Source organism: Nerophis lumbriciformis, linkage group LG13, assembly GCF_033978685.3.
Source record: "Nerophis lumbriciformis linkage group LG13, RoL_Nlum_v2.1, whole genome shotgun sequence".
Lineage (NCBI taxonomy): Eukaryota > Metazoa > Chordata > Actinopteri > Syngnathiformes > Syngnathidae > Nerophis > Nerophis lumbriciformis.
In genome coordinates, this window is record NC_084560.2 from 30,414,248 (window position 1) to 30,434,547 (window position 20,300).

Genomic DNA, 20,300 nt, shown 5'->3' on the forward strand with positions numbered 1-20,300 from the left:
TTATATCGACAGATAGATCTGACGTTGATCGAGACTTAAGCGTTGAAAAAAAAAAAAGGCTATTTTTTAAAACATTTTTATGACCCCAAAAGGGACAAGTGGTAGAAAATGGATGGATAGTTAGATAGATAGAAAGGTAGCTAGTACTTTATTGATTCCTTCAGGATTGATTGATTGATTGAAGCTTTTATTAGTAGATTGCACAGTACAGTACATATTCCGTACAATTGACCACGAAATGGTAACACCCGAATAAGTTTTTCAACTTGTTTAAGTCGGGTCCACGTAAAACAATTCATGGTAAATTCCCTCAGGAAAATTAAAATTTCAGCAGCAGTGTACAGAATTGAGATCGAATTTAAAAAAGAGAGGAGCCAGATGAGGTGGTTCGGGCATCGGGTCAGGATGCCACCCGAACGCCTCCCTAGAGAGATGTTTAGGGCACGTCCGACCGGGAGGAAGCCACGGGGAAGACCCAGGACACGTTGGGAAGACTATGTCTCCCGGCTGGCCTGGGAACGCCTCGGGATCCCCCGGGAAGAGCTGGACGAAGTGGCTGGGGAGAGGAAAGTCTGGGATTCCCTGCTTAGGCTGCTGCCCCCGCGACCCGACCTCGGATAAGCGGAAGATGGATGGATGGATGGAAAAGTAAATAATGGGGGTGTAAATGGAAATAAAATAGAAAATATTGTAGCGTCCCGGAAGAGTTGGTGTTGCAAGGGATTGTGGGTATTGGTTCTGTTGTGTTTATGTTGTGTTGCGGTGCGGATGTTCTCCAGAAATGTGTTTGTCGTTCTTGTTTGGTGTGGATTCACAGTGTGGTGCATGTTTGTGAATGTTGATGTTGTTTTATAGGGCCACCCTCAGTGTGATAGGTGTGGCTGTTGACTAAGTATGCTTTGCGTTCACTTGTGTGTGTGTGTGTGTTTTTGAAATTGATGTGATCATTAAAAGTACAAATGATCGTACATTGCGTCAGCAATTCTTGACTCCCTCAAGCAAAGACGTTTGTCAAACCCATCCAATGCTACATTGGTGTCAGAAGTGGGATGGCTTTCTCAAAGAAGCTTGAAGATCTTATCAAGTGCTGGGAGAATGCTCTTCCGGATGAAGACTACCTGCCTCGTCACCAGGAAGAGGTAAGGAACAAGCGCCGTCCTGGTGGATTGGAGGCTCAACTACCTCATCAACAAGTAAATGAGAGGAACCTGCGCCGCCCTAGTGGACGGGAGGCTCATCCATTTGGAGGAAGAATGGAAGCTCAAAATGATGGGATAAGATTGGAAGTTCAGCCAGATGGAAGAAGTGCGCCTCGTGTGGGAAGGAGTGCCTGGCGAAGAAGTGCCTCTCCTGCGGTGATGGTGGACACAAATTCCCTGCGAGATGACTACAGGCCAAGCATCGCCACACCAAAGCTTCCTCACTATAGTGGAGAAGGCTCTATTGAATCCTTCCTTCTCCAGGTCCAGCTAGCAGCACGTTTGAATGGCTGGTCTGATGTGGCAACCACAGGGCATGTGGCGCTGTCCCTGGAAGGCCCAGCCCTACAGTGTTTGGTCGATTTACAAGAGGAGGAATTGGCTGATTGGGGGGCCATGCGTGAGGCTCTTCAACGACGTTACGGGCGACCAATCCATGCAGACGAAGCACGAGAGCAGCTGTACAAGCGGCGACGCCTTTTGGGAGAAAGTCTCGGAGCTTATGCTGCCGACCTTCGCCGTCTGGTGCGAAGGGGCCACCCAGCGTTTCCAGAAGTATTACAGGAAGAGCTCACCGTGCAAGCCTTTGTCCGTGGTCTACAGCCTGAACGACTTCGGGAACATCTCAGACTGTTTGCTAAACACTCTCTCTCTGCCGCATTGACTGAAGCCGAACGTGTGGAGCACGTTCTGTGTCCAGATGGCCGCCGTGATGTTCCGCGAGTCTGCCAGGCTGGATGGGACGGGACGGGACAGAACGAGAGGGAGCCGACCAAGTGACTGCAACGCCACGGCCACGCTCCTCCCGGAGAAGGCAGACCGAAGTGAACTGTTACCGCTGCGGTGTCCCTGGCCACATTGCAAGACACTGTCCAGCCCCTGCCCCCATTGATGTTGCCGCTGAGGCGTCGTCAAACTAGAGAGGGGTGTCAGTGTCGGGGAACTGACACCCGGGATGATTTCCACTGTACCCGAATGTGATGCACAGCGCCTGGGCCGCCTGGGCAGGGCCCGGGGGCTATACCTGGAATGTGAGCTTGATGGAACAGTCTGCAGAGCCCTGGTTGACACGGGGTCCACTATCTCCATCATCCGGCCGGGTGTCCTTCCCCACTTGCAACACAGCTTGCCATCAGGCTGGACTAACACCAACACCCGAATTACAACCGTCACAGGGAGCAAGGCTGCCATGCTGGGCAAAGGAACAGTGTGCATTAAGGTGGCGGGTCAAGAGAGACGACATCCATTCTGGCTGGCCAACATTCAAGACCCCTGTATTGTTGGGCTTGACCTGTTGGAGATGTGGAGAGCTGTGGTCGATGTGCCTAGGGCCATGCTTCATCTTGGTGAGAAAACAGTTTCCCTCCAGGGTACTGATGAGCCAGGCGCCTGCAGAGTGACAGCCCCCACAGAGCCATCCGCGGCTACGGCCTTCATGGTGGACCAGAAGAAGTCTCACCCTAACCCTTCTACTAATAGGCCGCCTACTATAGAGACCCAGCAGGCTATTGCAGAACTGTTTGAGCGAAGCAGTCAAGGCCTGGATACCACCCAGCAGGAGCGACTGAAAAGCTTACTGAATGCCTTCCAAGACATTTTTGCAGCGAAAGATGAAGACTGCATGCACACCAGTCTCGTACTCCACGACATCGACACAGGAGACGCACGACCAATCCGGCTACACCCACGCCGTCTGCCCCTTGCCAAACGAGTGGCTGCCCAAGAGAAAATCGAGGAGATGCGCCAGGCGGGCGTCATCGAGCCCTCCAGCAGTCCATGGGCAGCACCCGCAGTTCTGGTCAAGAAGAAAGACGGCTCGTGGCGGTTCTGCGTCGACTACAGACGGCTCAACGATGTAACACGCAAGGACTCCTACCCGTTGCCGCGCATAGATGATACGCTGGACTACATCACTGGCTCCTCCTGGTTCAGCTCCCTGGATCTCCGCAGTGGCTATTGGCAGGTGGAGTTGGCCGCCGAAGCTCGACCAAAGACAGCGTTCACAATAGGTCAAGGACTCTGGCAGTTCAAGGTGATGCCGTTCGGGCTTTGCAACGCACCTGCCACGTTTGAGCGGTTGATGGAGAGAGTGCTGGCATCCATCCCCCGTGATCGCTGTGTGGTGTACCTGGATGACCTCCTGGTGCATGCTTCAGGATTTAAGGGGGCTCTACAGAACCTCCAGCATGTGTTCCAGGCCATTCGTCAGGCTGGGCTGCGATTGAATCCCAAAAAGTGCCATTTGCTTCGGCGTGAAGTTTCCTTCCTGGGGCATGTCGTCAGTGGGCAAGGTGTTGCCACTGATCCAGCCAAAGTTGCCACTGTCCGTAACTGGCCGGCGCCAAGGGATGTTAAAGAGTTGCGGAGTTTCTTGGGACTGGCATCCTATTACCGGAGATTTATCAAGGACTTTGCAACCATTGCTGGCCCCTTGCACCAGCTCACACACAAGGGACAGTTATTTGAATGGACTGACAGCTGCAATGAGGCCTTTGCACAGCTGCGAGAGGCCTTGGTCCGAGCCCCAGTGTTGGCCTACCCAGACCCCAGCCGACCTTTCGTGGTTGATACAGATGCCAGTGATGTCGGCGTGGGGGTTGTGCTGTCACAGGAAGGGAATCACGGTGAGCAGGTTGTGGCCTTTTACAGTCGGGGGCTGAGTAAGCCAGAGCGGAACTACTGCGTCACCCGTCGGGAATTGTTGGCAATTGTCCTGGGTCTTCGTCATTTCCGTCCCTACCTTTATGGTCAACGGTTTGTGTTGCGGACGGATCATGCCTCCCTCACCTGGTTGCTGAACTTCAAGGAACCCGAGGGGCAGCTGGCCAGGTGGGTCGAGATCTTGCAGGAATATGACTTCACGATTTCTCATCGACCAGGCCGCCTGCACGGCAACGCTGATGCACTGTCCAGACGGCCCTGTGAGGAGGCGTGTCGTTTCTGCCAGCGGGCGGAAGAGCGGTGCATGCCAGACCCATCAGTAGCTGCAGTCAGGCAACATGACATCTCAGTCGACCTGGACAGCTTCACCCCCCAACAATTGATCGACCATCAAAGACAAGACCCAGTGCTTGAGAGAGCTCGCAGCTGGGTGGGGGCACAGCAGCGGCCGGAATGGGCCACAGTGGTGCACTTGGACACTGAGACCAAAGCACTGTACTCCCAGTGGGACAGCCTCCTGTTGTCTCGCGACCTGCTATATCGTCGCTGGGAAGCCCCGACAGGACAACATGCTGCCCTCCAACTTGTGGTGCCCCGTGTGCTGCGGCCTCAGGTCCTCGAAGTGATGCATGGCTTCCCAGGGACTGGCCATTTTGGAGTGACCAAGACCTTGCTCCGACTGAGGCAGCGCTTTTACTGGCCAGGCTGTCGCCGTGACGTGGAGATGCACTTCCACCGCTGTGATGCCTGCACAGCAAAGAAAGGCCCCACACGCCGCTCCCATGCTCCCCTACAGCAGTTCCAGGTGGGGGCCCCCATGGAACGAGTGGGTGTGGACATTCTCGGCCCATTTCCGGTCACTGATAGCGGAAACCGTTACATCTTGGTGGCCATGGATTACTTCACGAAATGGCCAGAAGCGTATGCGGTACCCGACCAGAGCGCTGCGACAACGGCAGAGAGATTGGTTTCGGAGATGTTCTGCCAATTTGGAGCTCCAGAGGAGTTGCACAGTGACCAGGGACGGAACTTCGAGTCCCAGGTATTCCAAGAGGTGTGCCGTCGCCTGGGTGTGAAAAAGACTCGCACCACGCCGCTGCATCCTCAGAGTGACGGGTTGGTGGAGCGTTTTAATAGAACCTTGGCCACACAACTTGCCATCCTCACCGATAAGCGGCAGAGAGACTGGGATTTACACCTCCCACTCATTCTTTGGGCCTACAGGACAGCGGTGCAGGAGTCCACACGCTGCACCCCTGCATCATTGATGTTTGGTCACGAACTGCGCACGCCTGTTGATTTGGTTTTTGGCCCAGCCCCAGAACCAGAAGTGAGAGGAGCACCGGGCCTGGACTACTACTACAACCTTGTGGAGCGGCTGCGGGAGGCTCACGATTTTGCCCGCACCAGCCTGACGGAGGCTGGGGTCCAACAGAAGCGGGCATATGACCTCCGCAGTCGAGGCCAGGACTTTGAACCAGGCGCGCATGTCTGGGTCTAAAACCCGGTGAGAAAGAAAGGACTCTCCCCGAAGCTCACCAGCCACTGGGTGGGACCCTGCAAGGTCCTCCAGAAGTTGTCCGACGTGGTCTATCGGATACGACTGGCACCTCGGAACCGGCTGGTGGTGCTGCACCGAGACCGCTTGGCCCCATACCAGCCATTGGACCAGAGCCGGGGGAACTTGGAGTCAAGCACCCTGCCGCAGGGGGAGATACCCCCAGGAAGCAACGAGGATGCTGAGGTAACCCCCACTTCCGACCTACCTGCAGACAGTGGTAGCAGCCAGCCGACATCAGAGGGGCGTCGACGACGCCGGTTGCCTCAGCACTTGCGGGACTTTGTGATGAACGCATGGGCTGTTGGGGACAACGAACCCAGCTAGGTGGGGGCTGTGTAGCGTCCCGGAAGAGTTGGTGTTGCAAGGGATTGTGGGTATTGGTTCTGTTGTGTTTATGTTGTGTTGCGGTGCGGATGTTCTCCAGAAATGTGTTTGTCGTTCTTGTTTGGTGTGGATTCACAGTGTGGTGCATGTTTGTGAATGTTGATGTTGTTTTATAGGGCCACCCTCAGTGTGATAGGTGTGGCTGTTGACTAAGTATGCTTTGCGTTCACTTGTGTGTGTGTGTTTTTGAAATTGACGTGATCATTAAAAGTACAAATGATCGTACATTGCGTCAGCAATTCTTGACTCCCTCAAGCAAAGACGTTTGTCAAACCCATCCAACGCTACAATATAACAATAAAAATATAACAGTAAAAATAAGACTATAACAAGAGAAACTATGTAGTAGTGACCATGTTATGAAAATGTATTGCACTGTTTTTTGTTGCAATTTATTTCAGTAGAGCTGTAAAGGTTAAAACAAATCAATATATTGTAATGGTTTTGAAAATTAAAACTATCAAATTTTCAGTGCCGCAGTTCTTAAAACTTTGGTCAGCTCGCCACCACCTTTTTGTTGTTAGGAGGAACACTGGACTTCCTGGTCACGTGACGTTCTGGGTGCCTCCGTCACATGACCGACTCTGACGTCACTCTTTTGCGGAGTCGCTTCACAGCCAACACTCGCTACAAACACGACCCTTTTAACAGTCGTTTTTTTTTTTTTTTTGTATCTTTATAACTCAAAGAGCAATACTTTATCGTTTGATGTGTCAGCGACATAGACGTTTTGTTTTTTTAACGCGGTGTCGACACGAAACTCCATCGTCACGTGACTTCCTGCGCGTATCTCTTTAAAAAGCCCGCGTCACGTGGCCCTGATGTCTTTTTGTGATTGTGCGAAAACAACCCGACGAAAACAAGTCCTTAAAGACGAACAAACTTTAACAGCCGCGTACGTCGGAACACGACACCTTACAAGTCTTTATTTTGCTTTTTTGCTCACAAAGAACAGCCGTATCGCCCTTGTGTCCTCAAGATAGACCGGGACTGCTTTCCCCGCACTGCTCTTATTTTGCTGCTAAAGTTAGCTTGAGGCTAGCTTACACGGTTGGTTGTTTACGCCATTTCTGTGTTGACAAACATGACTCACATCGGCGGTGTCCTGGGATTCGCCCTACATCTTATTTTAGGTATGTATTGTTTTGGTTATTATAAACAAGCGTTTAACGACGATGTAAAGGTCACAGTCGTACTCCACGCTTAACAAGTTAGCATTTATATGTACGTTTAGCCTTTTCAACGCGTATACAAAGTATATTCTCATGTCCACTGATAAAACTGCATTTGCTTCTTTAAAACAAATGTTTTCTTAATTTCACGGGACTAAAGTTAGCCGACTTCCTTTCTTTGGAAACAATTTGCTCGTAATTGCGTTATTTGGATATAATGCAAGTTTACAGTAACATAGTCTACCTTAAACTTTCTAATGGAATTACCGTAAGTAGTTTTAACAATTTGCTTTGATTTGACGTTTTGTAAACTACATTCTACGTGTCAACGTTTGCATTAAAAAAACACTGGCAACCCAATTCCTGGAAGGAATTAATAAATTAATCGTTAAGAAACATCAAGATAGGTTAGAATTAGTGACGACATTTAGGGGCTGTTTGCAACTATCTAAAAAAAACACCACCGGCTAGCTTATGTTACCATTAGTTTTTTTTACAGAATAGATTTGTTATAAAATATACAATGGTTAGTGTTTACGGGAAGCGTGTGTAAAACAAGTCCAAAAGAAACAAGTCATGTTGTTATGATAGAATACACAGCTAAGGCTAGCCAGCAACACCCAAGGCTAATGCGCACGCACGTGTTATACGTACGTCATTAAGTCATATAAAAGTGGGTGACATTGTTATCACCAGGAAAGATGAGGTCACCTACCTAGGTACTATTCTAGAGGCTAATCTTTCCTGTGATAAAATGGCAACCAACGTAATCAAAAAGGTCAACCAACGAACGAGATTTCTCTACAGAATCTCCTCTTTGGTCAACAAAAGCACCATGAAGATTCTGGCGGGAACTCTCATTCAACCCTTTTTCGATTACGCATGCACCTCCTGGTACCCCAGCACCTCCAAAACCCTCAAATCTACCAACGTAATCAAAAAGGTCAACCAACGAACGAGATTTCTCTACAGAATCTCCTCTTTGGTCAACAAAAGCACCATGAAGATTCTGGCGGGAACTCTCATTCAACCCTTTTTCGATTACGCATGCACCTCCTGGTACCCCAGCACCTCCAAAACCCTCAAATCTAGACTCCAAACATCCCAGAACAAGCTAGTCAGATTACTTATAGACCTCCACCCCAGATCCCACCTCACTCCTACCCTTTTCTCCAAAGTGAGGGTGGAGGACAGAGTAAAACAACTTGCACTGAGCCTAGTATAAAATCCGCTACGCCTCCTTGATACCGAAGTACATGTCAAACTACTTCCATGATGTAAATGACCGCCATAACCACAACACCAGGGGGAGCTCCACTAACCACGTTTAAACCCAGAATCTGATCTAACAAAGGTCTTAACTCATTCTCCTTCTATACCTCATCAATATGGAATGCACTCCCAACAAGTGTAAAAGAAAGGGTGAAAGGGCATCTCTATCCTCCTTTAAAACCGCACTAAAAACACCTCTAGGCAACTTCAACCCTAAACTAACACCCTCCCCCTTCCACATCCCACCTCCCCGGATTGTAAATAATCAAATGTAGATACTTGTTCTTATGCTTTCTGATCTCTATCTCTCTGTCCACTACTTGCTGTCAAGTCATACCGACACTGTTTCAATGTCCATTTCTCCGATGATGCAATTGTTGATGACTGAAGTGCTGATATCAACCAAACCTAACCCCCCCTCCACATCCCACACCCCGGATTGTAAATAATTGAATGTGTATACTCCGATGATTAACTTGTGTGATGACTGTATTATTATGATGATAGTATATATCTGTACCATGAATCGATTTAAGTGAAACCCGACTTAAACAAGTTGAAAAACTTATTCGGGTGTTACCATTTAGTGGTCAATTGTACGGAATATGTACTGTGCAATCGACTAATAAAAGTTTCAATCAATCAATCAATAGAAGCCGTAAGAGGGCGGGATATAAAGCTTAAAATACATTGGAAAGTTAAAGTACCACTGATAGTCACACACACACTAGGTGTAGTGAAATTACCCTCTAAATTTGAGCCATCCCTTTGTTCCACCCCATTGGAGGTAAGGGGAGCAGTGAGCAGCATCGGTGGCCGCGCTTGGGAATCATTTTGGTGATTTAACCCCCCAATTCCAACCCTTGATGCACCTTCTGGGCATCTGTGTAAATGTTGCAAACAGCCCCTTTAACTAAAACAAATACACCAAAGACATGGAAAATAAATAAATGCTACAGTAAGAAAAAAATGAAATTATTAATTATTTACTTTAGGTAAACTAAGAAATATCAAATCAGCGATAAATGACCTGTGTTCCTTGATATTGTTGCACTTTGATTGTTGACGTCAAAGTTCAAGTCTTTGGGAGTTTTCTTTTATTTCTTTGGAGTTGAGATGATGTCGTCTTCCATATTTGTCCAGTTTCTTGATGTATTTTGACAAACAAGTGCTTGCTCCTGGTGTGTAACCTGCAGATTTTGCAGTTGTAGCTCCAAATGTCTTGACTTTTCTCCTTGTGCTTTTGGACCATAGTGACGGTTAGCTTGTCTTGATAGGATAGATACATTTGAATTGTTTAATAACAATGTTTAATTCAAAAATATTTTATTTAACACTGAGCTGATAATGATAAATGCGCTGTACAGTTAAAAAGTTTTGTCACACTTCTGAGTCATTTGCTAGTGTTATTCTTCCATATAATTGCAATCAAACATAAGATGGCTGTAGTGTATAGGCTACAGAGGGCGTTTGCAGAGTTACAGAATTAGACCGGCACAATGAAAGTGTCAGGATGTTGCCTCACCGTCTGAAAATAAAACCAACAAAACAAGTGTCCCTTTGAGTTGATATACTAAGTGTTTTGTCATCAGGAAGTAGTCTTTGCCATTATGTTGTCTTTTGTGGGACCTTACAAGTGTTGTACTATAAGTACTGTACTTATTACACAATAGCTGTTTCAATCAATCAATCAATCTTTATTTATATAGCCCTAAATCACAAGTGTCTCAAAGGGCTGCACAAGCCACAACGACATCCTCGGTACAAAAGTTTGTAAAGTGTATCTTAGTAATAGTTTTCATTATTGAATTTGGAGGGTGTTGAAATCGGCATGTAAAAATGCTAATCTACAGCATGCCTATGACATATCCAATGTAAATTAGTATCAGCGAGCGCATTTTGGCATGAAAACTTGCAACATTACCGAGAGGCAGTCTGCTACAAATAATTTTCCCACCAAGTGCTGAGGGGTGTCGAGTCTACAACAAGATGTGAGGTCACGCGTAACAAAAATATCGAAATAGTGAGTCGGTACTCGGTAGGGGTGTAACGGTACACAAAAATGTCGGTTCAGTACGTACCTCGGTTTAGAGGTCACGGTTCGGTTCATATTCGGTACAGTAAGAAAACAACAAAATATACATTTTTGGGTTATTTACCAAATTTGCAAAATCTTCCACCAAAAATATTTTTCTTACTGGAATATTTGATGTGAAGTAATCGGAACCTTGGATAGGTCAATAATTCATAATAACATTGATTTTGATTCAATATTATGTTTTGAGCAATGACAGTTTGAAAGAAAAAAAACAGCTTTGTTTTATTAGTCAACATTGCAACTTTTTCTAAATTATATTTAACCTTTTAAGCTTTTTTATTTCACTTTTGTTATGTTTTTGTTTATTTTAATATTTTTAGAATGTGCCGTGGGCCTTTAAAACATTAGCTGTGGGCCGCAAATGGCCTCCGGGGCACACTTTTGACACCCCTGCTATAGATAATAAAAAATTAAATCTGATAAATTTATGGATAAAAAGCAGAGCCTGGCGACGCATGTGCGTTTATCATAACTCTCTCGCTCTCTCTCTCTCTGCCCCTCCCTCACGAATGCTGCTGCTCGCACAATTTGTTTTGTTTTCAACCCCTTCGTAACCCTGAACATACATTGAAAATACACTCAACCCTAACTCAAAATGCCGGACATTTGAGGCATTTAAGAAACTCCGCCCTGACAGCTCCGCAAAAGAGGACATGTCTGGTGAAAAGACGACGTATAGTCAGTCTATCGTAGCCCGTTAGCTGCTAGCATGCTGTGTGTTGTGCCTCGGTGTGCATTGTTTACACAACGTGTGTTACGCTACTTAATATGCCCGTGTGGAAACCCGTTCGGTACACCTCCGAACCAAACCGGAACCCTCGTACCGAAACGTTTCAATACAAACACATGTACCGTTACACCCCTAGTACTCAGTAATACTATTACGGAATTCACTCTGTACCTACAAAAGTACATTATTCGCTACCCATCCCTATTTGCTATCGACAATACTTGCTATCGTTTTTTGACGAGTTAGTTCCTCCTGCTGGATGGTATTGAACCCAATGGTGTAAACCTACACATCTAGAATTATGGTTGAGAACTAAATGTTAATTAGTTGCATTATAAATGAAATTACTGACCTTTTGAGTGTACTGTGAGTTGTAATGTGTATATTGTGTTTTCAAGTCCTGCAACAAAGCTTGGCTACCGTCGCCCCGCCGACCACTGACGCTCCTCACAAGAACCTCGGCAGACCCGAAAGGGGACACTACCAAGTGACCGGAACCAATGACACCGTGTGCTTGCTGGCCTACATGGGCCTCCAGTTTAACATCAGCTTTACCTCTGCCTCCTTGAACAAGGTTGTCAATCCTAAACACGTTATCGTTTTTCTATGCATGTATGTAAATACTAAACTGTGCATCTGTTGGTGCAGACGGTGCAAGAAGTCATCAACCTTCAACCCAACTTGACAAAAACTTCCGGGTCTTGTGGTGCAGACCGTGCCTCCCTGCGGCTGTCGCTGGACGCAGATAAAACCAACCTGACCTTTTTCTTCACTCTGGTAACTTTTATTTAAGTCTTAAGCGGTTAGGGGTGTCTCCTGCAGGGATATTCATTTGTTGCTACTTCCTTAATTGACAGCTAAATGGCAACAAAGTGAACTTTCTGACCATACTGTCATTTTCTATTTTCTTTTGCTCCAGAACACTACATCCAATAAGTACCATCTGAGTGAAATTTCCCTGGATGCCACCTGGCCGGACATGAAAGGTAAATCATTTTTCTTTTCTTTAAAGCTTCACAGGCGACAACAATTTTTAGTATTAATTTAGTACATAGTTTATCGCAGAGGTGTCCAAACCTTTTTCACACGGGGCCACATACTATCAATCAATCAATCAATCTTTATTTATATAGCCCTAAATCACAAGTGTCTCAAAGGGCTGCACAAGCCACAAGGACATCCTCGGTACAAAGCCCACATACGGGCAAGGAAAAACTCACCCCAGTGGGACGTCGATGTGAATGACTATGAGAAACCTTGGAGAGGACCGCATATGTGGGTAACCCCCCCCCCTCTAGGGGAGACCGAAAGCAATGGATGTCGAGTGGGTCTGACATAATATTGTGAGAGTCCAGTCCATAGTGGATCCAACATAATAGTAAGAGTCCAGTCCGTAGTGGGGCCAGCAGGACACCATCCCGAGCGGAGACGGGTCAGCAGCGCAGAGATGTTCCCAGCCGATGCACAGGCGAGCGGTCCACCCCGGGTCCCGACTCTGGACAGCCAGCACTTCATCCATGGCCACCGGACCTGTGCCCCCCCCCCCCCTTCAAGGAAAAGGGGAGCAGAGGAGAAAAGAAAAGAAAAGAAACGGCAGATCAACTGGTCTAACGGGGGCTATTTAAAGGCTAGAGTATACAAATGAGTTTTAAGATGGGACTTAAATGCTTCTACTGAGGTAGCATCTCTAATTGTTACCGGGAGGGCATTCCATAGTACTGGAGCCCGAATAGAAAACGCTCTATAGCCCGCAGACTTTTTTTGGGCTCTGGGAATCACTAATAAGCCGGAGTTCTTTGAACGCAGATTTCTTGCCGGGACATATGGTACAATGCAATCGACAAGATAGGACGGAGCTAGACCGTGTAGTATTTTATACGTAAGTAGTAAAACCTTAAAGTCACATCTTAAGTGCACAGGAAGCCAGTGCAGGTGAGCCAGTATAGGCGTAATATGATCAAACTTTCTTGTTCTTGTCAAAAGTCTGGCAGCCGCATTTTGTGCCAACTGTAATTTTTTAATGCTAGACATAGGGAGACCCGAAAATAATACGTTACAGTAGTCGAGACGAGACGTAACGAACGCATGAATAATGATCTCAGCGTCGCTAGTGGATAAAATAGAACGAATTTTAGCGATATTACGGAGATGAAAGAAGGCCGTTTTAGTAACACTCTTAATGTGTGATTCAAACGAGAGAGTTGGGTCGAAGATAATACCCAGATTCTTTACTGATTCGCCTTGTGTAATTGTTTGGTTGTCAAATGTTAAGGTGGTATTATTAAATAAATGTCGGTGTTTAGCAGGACCGATAATCAGCATTTCCGTTTTCTTGGCGTTGAGTTGCAAGAAGTTAGCGGACATCCATTGTTTAATTTCATTAAGACACGCCTCCAGCTGACTACAATCCGGCGTGTTGGTCAGCTTTAGGGGCATGTAGAGTTGGGTGTCATCAGCATAACAATGAAAGCTAACACCGTATTTGCGTATGATGTCGCCTAGCGGCAGCATGTAAATACTAAAGAGTGCAGGGCCAAGAACCGAACCCTGAGGAACTCCGCACGTTACCTTAACATAGTCCGAGGTCACATTATTATGGGAGACGCATTGCATCCTGTCAGTAAGATAAGAGTTAAACCACGACAAAGCTAAGTCTGACATACCAATACGTGTTGATACGCTCTAATAAAATATTATGATCGACGGTATCGAAAGCAGCACTAAGATCAAGAAGCAGCAACATAGATGACGCATCAGAATCCATCGTTAGCAGTAGATCATTAGTCATTTTTGCGAGGGCTGTCTCCGTAGAGTGATTTGCCCTGAAACCGGATTGAAAAGGTTCACAGAGATTGTTAGACACTAAGTGTTCATTTAGCTGCTGTGCGACAATTTTTTCGAGGATTTTCGAAATAAAGGGAAGGTGGGACACCGGTCGGTAGTTTACCATGAGGTCAGGATCAAGGTTAGGTCTTTTGAGCAGAGGATGAATAACCGCTTTCTTGAATGCTAGGGGAACAGTGCCAGAGGAAAGTGATAAGTTTATAATATTTAGCACTGATGGACCTAATAATACAAAAAGCTCCTTGATAAGTTTCCCAGGAAGTGGGTCAAGTAAACATGTTGTTTGTTTTATCCCACTTACACGCTGTAATAGTTCCTCTAATGTTATTTCATCAAAAAGAGAGAGACTATTTTGTATTGCAGTATCCGTCGTAGATACAGTTGTATCTGTGTTCATAGAACCCAGTTGTAGCTGGGATGCGTTGTCTTTAATCTCCTTTCTAATGAGTTCAATTTTCTTATTAAAGAAATTCATATAGTCATCTGCCGAGTGGGTGGAGCTATTGGGAGGAGTCCCTTGTTGGGTTAGCGATGCTACTGTACTAAACAAAAATTTAGGGTCGTTTTTGTTGAGGCGGATGAGATTTGAGTAATATTTAGCTTTAGCTAAGGTAAGCATGCGTTTATACGATATTAAACTATCACTCCATGCTTGATGGAAAACCTCAAGCTTGGTCGCGCGCCATTTGCGTTCCAACTTTCTACATGATAATTTATGAGCTCTGGTTTCCTCTGTAAACCATGGGGTGCGCCTTTTAGGGGCCCTTTTTTGTTTTGGCGGTGCTATACTATCAATGGTTTTGCGCAGGGCATTGTCAAAGTTGTTAGTGAGGTTATCAATAGAGCCGACATAATTTGGGAATGGTGCCATTACCGAAGGCAGTAGGTCAGCAAGAGTCATCGTTGTGGCGGCATTAATGTTGCGGCTGCTATAGCAGTTATTATTATTATTAGTTTGTTGACAATGAGTCAGAACTTCGAATTTTATAAGGTAATGATCGGACATTACTTTAGTATACGGGAGTACCATAACTTTGGAGGTGGTGACACCCCTGACCAGCACTAGATCTATCGTATTGCCGTTGCGATGCGTAGGTTCATTTATTATTTGTGTAAGACCACAGCTATCAATTATAGTCTGGAGCGCCACGCACTACTAAAAATTGAAAAAAATTGCCGGGGCCACTTGGATACATATTGTACTTTTAAAGAAGCTAAAACCACTTCAATGTCCATCAGAATATGCTGAACATTCTTAGTTTTTATCGTAGGTGACAAAGGAAATAGTTGTCCTATTCTAATATCTCAGTAATAAGCCTGTCCTATTCTAATATCTCAGTAATAAGCCTGCTCAGTGGCCTTGTGGTTAGTGTCCGCCCTGAAATCGGTAGGTCATGAGTTCAAACCCCGGCCGTCATACAAAAGACTATAAAAATGGGACCCATTACCTCCCTGCTTGGCACTCAGCATCAAGGGTTGGAATTGGGGGTTAAATCACCAAAATGATTCCCGAGCGCGGCCCCCACTGCTGCTCAGTGCTCCCCTCACCTCCCAGGGGGGGAATAAGGGGATGGGTCAAATGCAAAGGGTAATTTCACTTCACCTAGTGTGTGTGACTATCAGTGGTACTTTAACTTTGATAATAAATAAATGATAAATGGGTTATACTTGTATAGCGCTTTTCTACCTTCAAGGTACTCAAAGCGCTTTGACAGTATTTCCACATTCACCCATTCACACACACATTCACACACTGATGGCGTGTATTCATTTAATTATCTGAACATGTCAAAGGCAAAAAAACCCTAATGGGTGCTAAAATGGCCCCGGGGTCCTACTTTGCCCTCTCAGAATGTAGGTATTTCGTCTGGCAGGTAAGTAAACAGGTCTTTAGTTTAGAGACGAAAACACTTCGAAGTTGAGGTCGTTTGATTGCCTCCAAGTAAAATTACTGTAAAACTTAGCACATAAAGTTCATTAATCTACAAATGAAAAAACAAAAGCATGTACAAAGTATGTTAAACCAATAATACAGCCTGGTATGAACTGAAAAATAACTGAAACATACAGTAGAAACGTACCTGCTAGCTTGATGCAAACACAATGGATTTGACCATTGACAGGCTAATAAAAAAGTAGCATCGCAATCCTGATCTTGTTGAAAATGTCTATTCAATTATATTTTAAGAACAAATGTGACATTAAACCATATGTTCATAATTACTTAGACATATATTCTCCAAACTCTCAAAGTGAAGATAAATGACTGGTGACTTTGAATACCACTATATGTTAACTGGCTACAAAATAACACTACCACTGTTATGTGGAATAACTGCCATGAGAGGGCAGCACAGTGAAGACAGGAGTGCTTCTATATGTTGTACAATCTAATGAGATGCAGATGTGTATGAAAAAATTATGTATAAAGCAGTTTTAACTGACAGTCCACAAAAAATGTTTCATGTCTGTGTTAGAGCCCTTCTCAGTCCGTAATGCCACCCTGGACTACCTTCGAGGCACCCGGGGTTTCTCCTACATGTGCCGCGAGGAGCAAACCCTCGCTGTGGTCCCACAATTGTCCATCAACACCTTCCAGTTGCAGGTGCAGCCCTTCAATGTCACCAAGAACCAGTTTGGCGCAGGTAGACGGAAACATCTCAAAATGCCCGTCGAGACCTTTTGTCTTACAGCCTTTCTGTCTTCCCCAGCCGAGGAATGCAAGCTGGACAAGGAGGACATGTTGATCGCCATCGTGGTTGGAGCCGCCCTGGCCGGCCTGGTGCTCATCGTGCTGGTGGCCTATCTCATCGGCAGGAGGAGGAGCCACGCCGGCTATCAGACCATTTGAGGTGGCGTCCCCTTACATGCCCTCTCCTCTTCCTCCACTGACATTGATCACTGTTACACAATAACACTCCTCATCCTCCCTGCTCCTCTTTGTGTGCTTCCCACTCCCAAATTCCATCCTTAAAATTGATCTGGGGGGGTAGACGTTTTTTCTTCATAACAAAAAAAATGTAGAAAGATGGTGATGGAAGTGCTTTTTGTTACAGAGCAAAGCAAAGGACAAATCCTCATTGTTGTTCTGCTATTTATGATCTGTAAAGGGAATTGTGGAATTTAAGGGATTTTTTGTTTTGCTTTGTTGGTTTTAATTTAAGGGAAAGAATGTTCATTGCACTTAATTTAGTTACGCAAATATGTTAGCGGTTTGTTTAGTTTTTTTGTCCGTCCTGCCGCTCATGATTGTCTCAGGAACACCCGGTGGAAATGTTGTTATATTACGCAAACATGCACTGATGGGGGGCTCATTTTTAAAAGTTTTAATGTTAGTCACCTCACAAAAACACTATAGTCACCACTGCAATGGTTACGATAAAGCTCCGCAGCATACTATGTCAGTTCTGATATAGCATCACAACACACTACGTCGGTTCCAGTAAAGTGGCACAACTTACGACGGTGGCTCCAATAAGATGCCAGGGCTTAGTATGCCAGTTCTAAAAATGAGGCACAATGTACTACGCTGGTTTTGATAATCCTCTACATGTGATGTTGGCGTTTACAGAAAATCGGAACAACTTTTGACACTGGTTCTGATAAGATGCCACAGCTTGGTACACCAGTTCTGATAAGGCACCACAAGGTACTACGCTGGTTTTGACCAGGCTAAACTCCACAACTTGTTACCCCGTTTACGATAATAAATGTGCTTAGTTCTGAAAGCATTACAACTCACCTGCTGTATATAGTCCCAAAAAAGCGGAAGAACCTTGGATGCTAGTGCTGATAAAATGCTGCAGCTTATTACACCAGTTTTGATCAGGCGTCAGAACTCACTTCACCCGTTACGATAAAGCGCCACAACTAGTTACGCCAGTTCCGATAAACATACTCTGTTGGTTCTGATAAAGCATCACAATTCACCTGGTGTTTCAAATAAAGCAGAACAACTTTGTAGGCTGGTTCTGATAAAATACCACAGCTTGGAACGGCAGTTTTGATCACCAATAAAACAATTTGGTACATTGTTTGCACAATAAAGCCTCACAAGTTACTTTGTCGGTTCTGTTAAAGCGTCACAAGTTACTTTGTCGGTTCTGTTAAAGCGTACTGTTTTCCGATAAAGCGGTCCAACTTACTGCAGTTTTCCGACAAACCGACTTCACAAGTGAAAATCAGCCCACATGTTCAACAACCACGATAATGTTAGCCTAGCTTTGCACAAAGCATGTTGTTGCTGCCTCACATAGTGAAAATGTGTTTTTTTGTTACCACTTGATGCTTTCCCTTCAAAACAACCCTTGTAGTGTAAAAATGCTACGGTCAGTGTTTTTCTGTTATCAGTGCCTTTTCCTGCCTGCTGCAACAAACAGATGATATAGGCGTACCTGCTCGGTACATTTATGGAAGGTGTTGTGTGTCCGGCGTTGCTCCTTGTACGGAGCCTGATGTATTAAACACGCGTTTTTAACGTTGAGAAAGTGCAGTTTTCATATAACCTCCCTTCTCATCTAAATCATTGTTTGGGGACTTTATTTTGTGTGCTTTTATTGTATTATGAGATGTTTTTTAAATGACGATCAATAAAGTGTTTCAATGGTTACTCCTACTTTGTTTTGCTTTGTTGTAGGCCAGTTTTGCTTTGATGTAGGCCACAAATGCCCCCTTGTGCAGTTTCACACGCTATTGAAGAACCGAGGAATGAGTTTGTGTAAATCAAAATAGATAAATACATGTTCCAGTCTCCCCTTTATTGTAGTAATGGAATTTCCAGACCTTTACAGCCGATATTTATGTACACATACAAAATGTACACTAACGAAGGGATAAGAATAATGTCGAGAGTACAAACACACTTCCCACTATAACCCTGACCAAATTATTGCGTGGAGCAAAAAATACATTCTTACATTGATAGACTACAAGCATAAGCATTCTGAATGATTTAAAAAAAACTGCCCAACACTGCATACATAAATTATGCCAATAAGATTCGGCATTGCCAATAACACCAAAAAAGTTTTTCCCTGACAATAAAATAATGCAATAAGTGCCTGTCCCGTAGACTCAATTATAGAACATAAAAGAAATCAGGGTTCAAATAAAGTGCATTTTTTTCCATAAAGAGTACCGGTACCTGTTTTTCCAGATGAACAGTGAAGTAAAACAACTCATTTTGTCTCGTTCTTTCGCCCTAAGTTCTTTCAATTATTGCTCCTTGTCACTTATTCATCAGTTCTATGGCTTCACGTTTACTGTAGTCGCCGCTATTAACAATAGGTCTTGGCTTAGCAGCAGGCAGCTTCGTACTGCTTCCGTAAATTTTTACGTCAGTGAATTTTAAGGTGACTTACCAGATTTTATTGTGTTTGAGCTTGTCTTTAAACCCATGCCATTTTATTTCTGCAGAACGCGTTTCACAAACTACGAGTGAAATGTCTTTTGACACGGCAAACTCGCACACGCCATGATCCTTTTCTCTATACAACAGGTCGTGCACGCAGTATCATGACACCGCAAATATGCGACCATGCTGTAGGGATGGAGAGGAAGCAGCCAGGCCAAAACAGCTAGAAACCAACGACAAGCACGAAAATGATAAGCATTTATTATTATCGCCTCATTTTATTGATTTTATAATCGGAATTATAGATGTGATGTCGATAACTATCGGCCCCCGATAATATTGCGCATCCTTAGCCTGCAGTTTGGTCCGTTTTACTGTTGCCCTTAGTGTCAGCTTGGACAGAGCTAGAAAGAAAGCTACAGTTGCCTGTTTTTTCTACCCTCGGTCTCCTGTTGGATAAGGCAGAATGGTAGAAATATATTTAAATCAACTTGTTCCATAGATCACTTTGCTCCAGTGGAATAAGACCAAGCTAGAAATTATGGTAAAAATAAGCAAAAACAGTCTCCACTTTAAAACAGGAGTTTGTTTCTTGCTGCCCTCATTCTGAACAAAAACATCTGTGCTCCACAGTCTCCACTTGGCTGCGGCACTGCCATTTTCTTACTACCACAGTTCAATTTGAGTCACAGCTTGCTAAAAGTGGCCCGTTTTCTTGATGTCCTTCCTTTTAGATAAGACACATGTATATAAATGTCCTTAGTCTCCTTTTAGATAAGACATAAATATAATGATAAACATAGAAATATAAAAATGCATGTCCCACAGTCTCCATTTTGCTGTCGTCGAATAATATCGAGCTAAACATGACAAACTTAGTGATATTGCTGGACTATCTGTTTTCTTGCTGCCCTAACTCCCCTTTTGAATAAAATTAAACAGATTTAGAAGCAAAATGTGTTACAGTCTCTGCTGCAGTGTGCGGTTTTCTTGCTGCCCTCAGTCTCCTTGTGTATAAATAGTGTC

The 20,300-nt window shown here is 44.9% G+C and overlaps 1 protein-coding gene across 1 annotated transcript; it reads left to right on the forward strand.

The window, feature by feature from the left end:
* Positions 1 to 6,612: 6,612 nt before the first annotated feature.
* Positions 6,613 to 18,530, forward strand: lamp1b (lysosomal associated membrane protein 1b). Its single transcript, XM_061971292.2, has 6 exons — positions 6,613 to 6,938; positions 11,476 to 11,651; positions 11,726 to 11,854; positions 11,997 to 12,063; positions 16,399 to 16,566; positions 16,633 to 18,530. Exons 1-6 carry the CDS (start codon positions 6,890 to 6,892, stop codon positions 16,770 to 16,772), a joined length of 729 nt encoding a protein of 242 aa, XP_061827276.1. The 5' UTR covers positions 6,613 to 6,889; the 3' UTR covers positions 16,773 to 18,530.
* Positions 18,531 to 20,300: the final 1,770 nt, after the last annotated feature.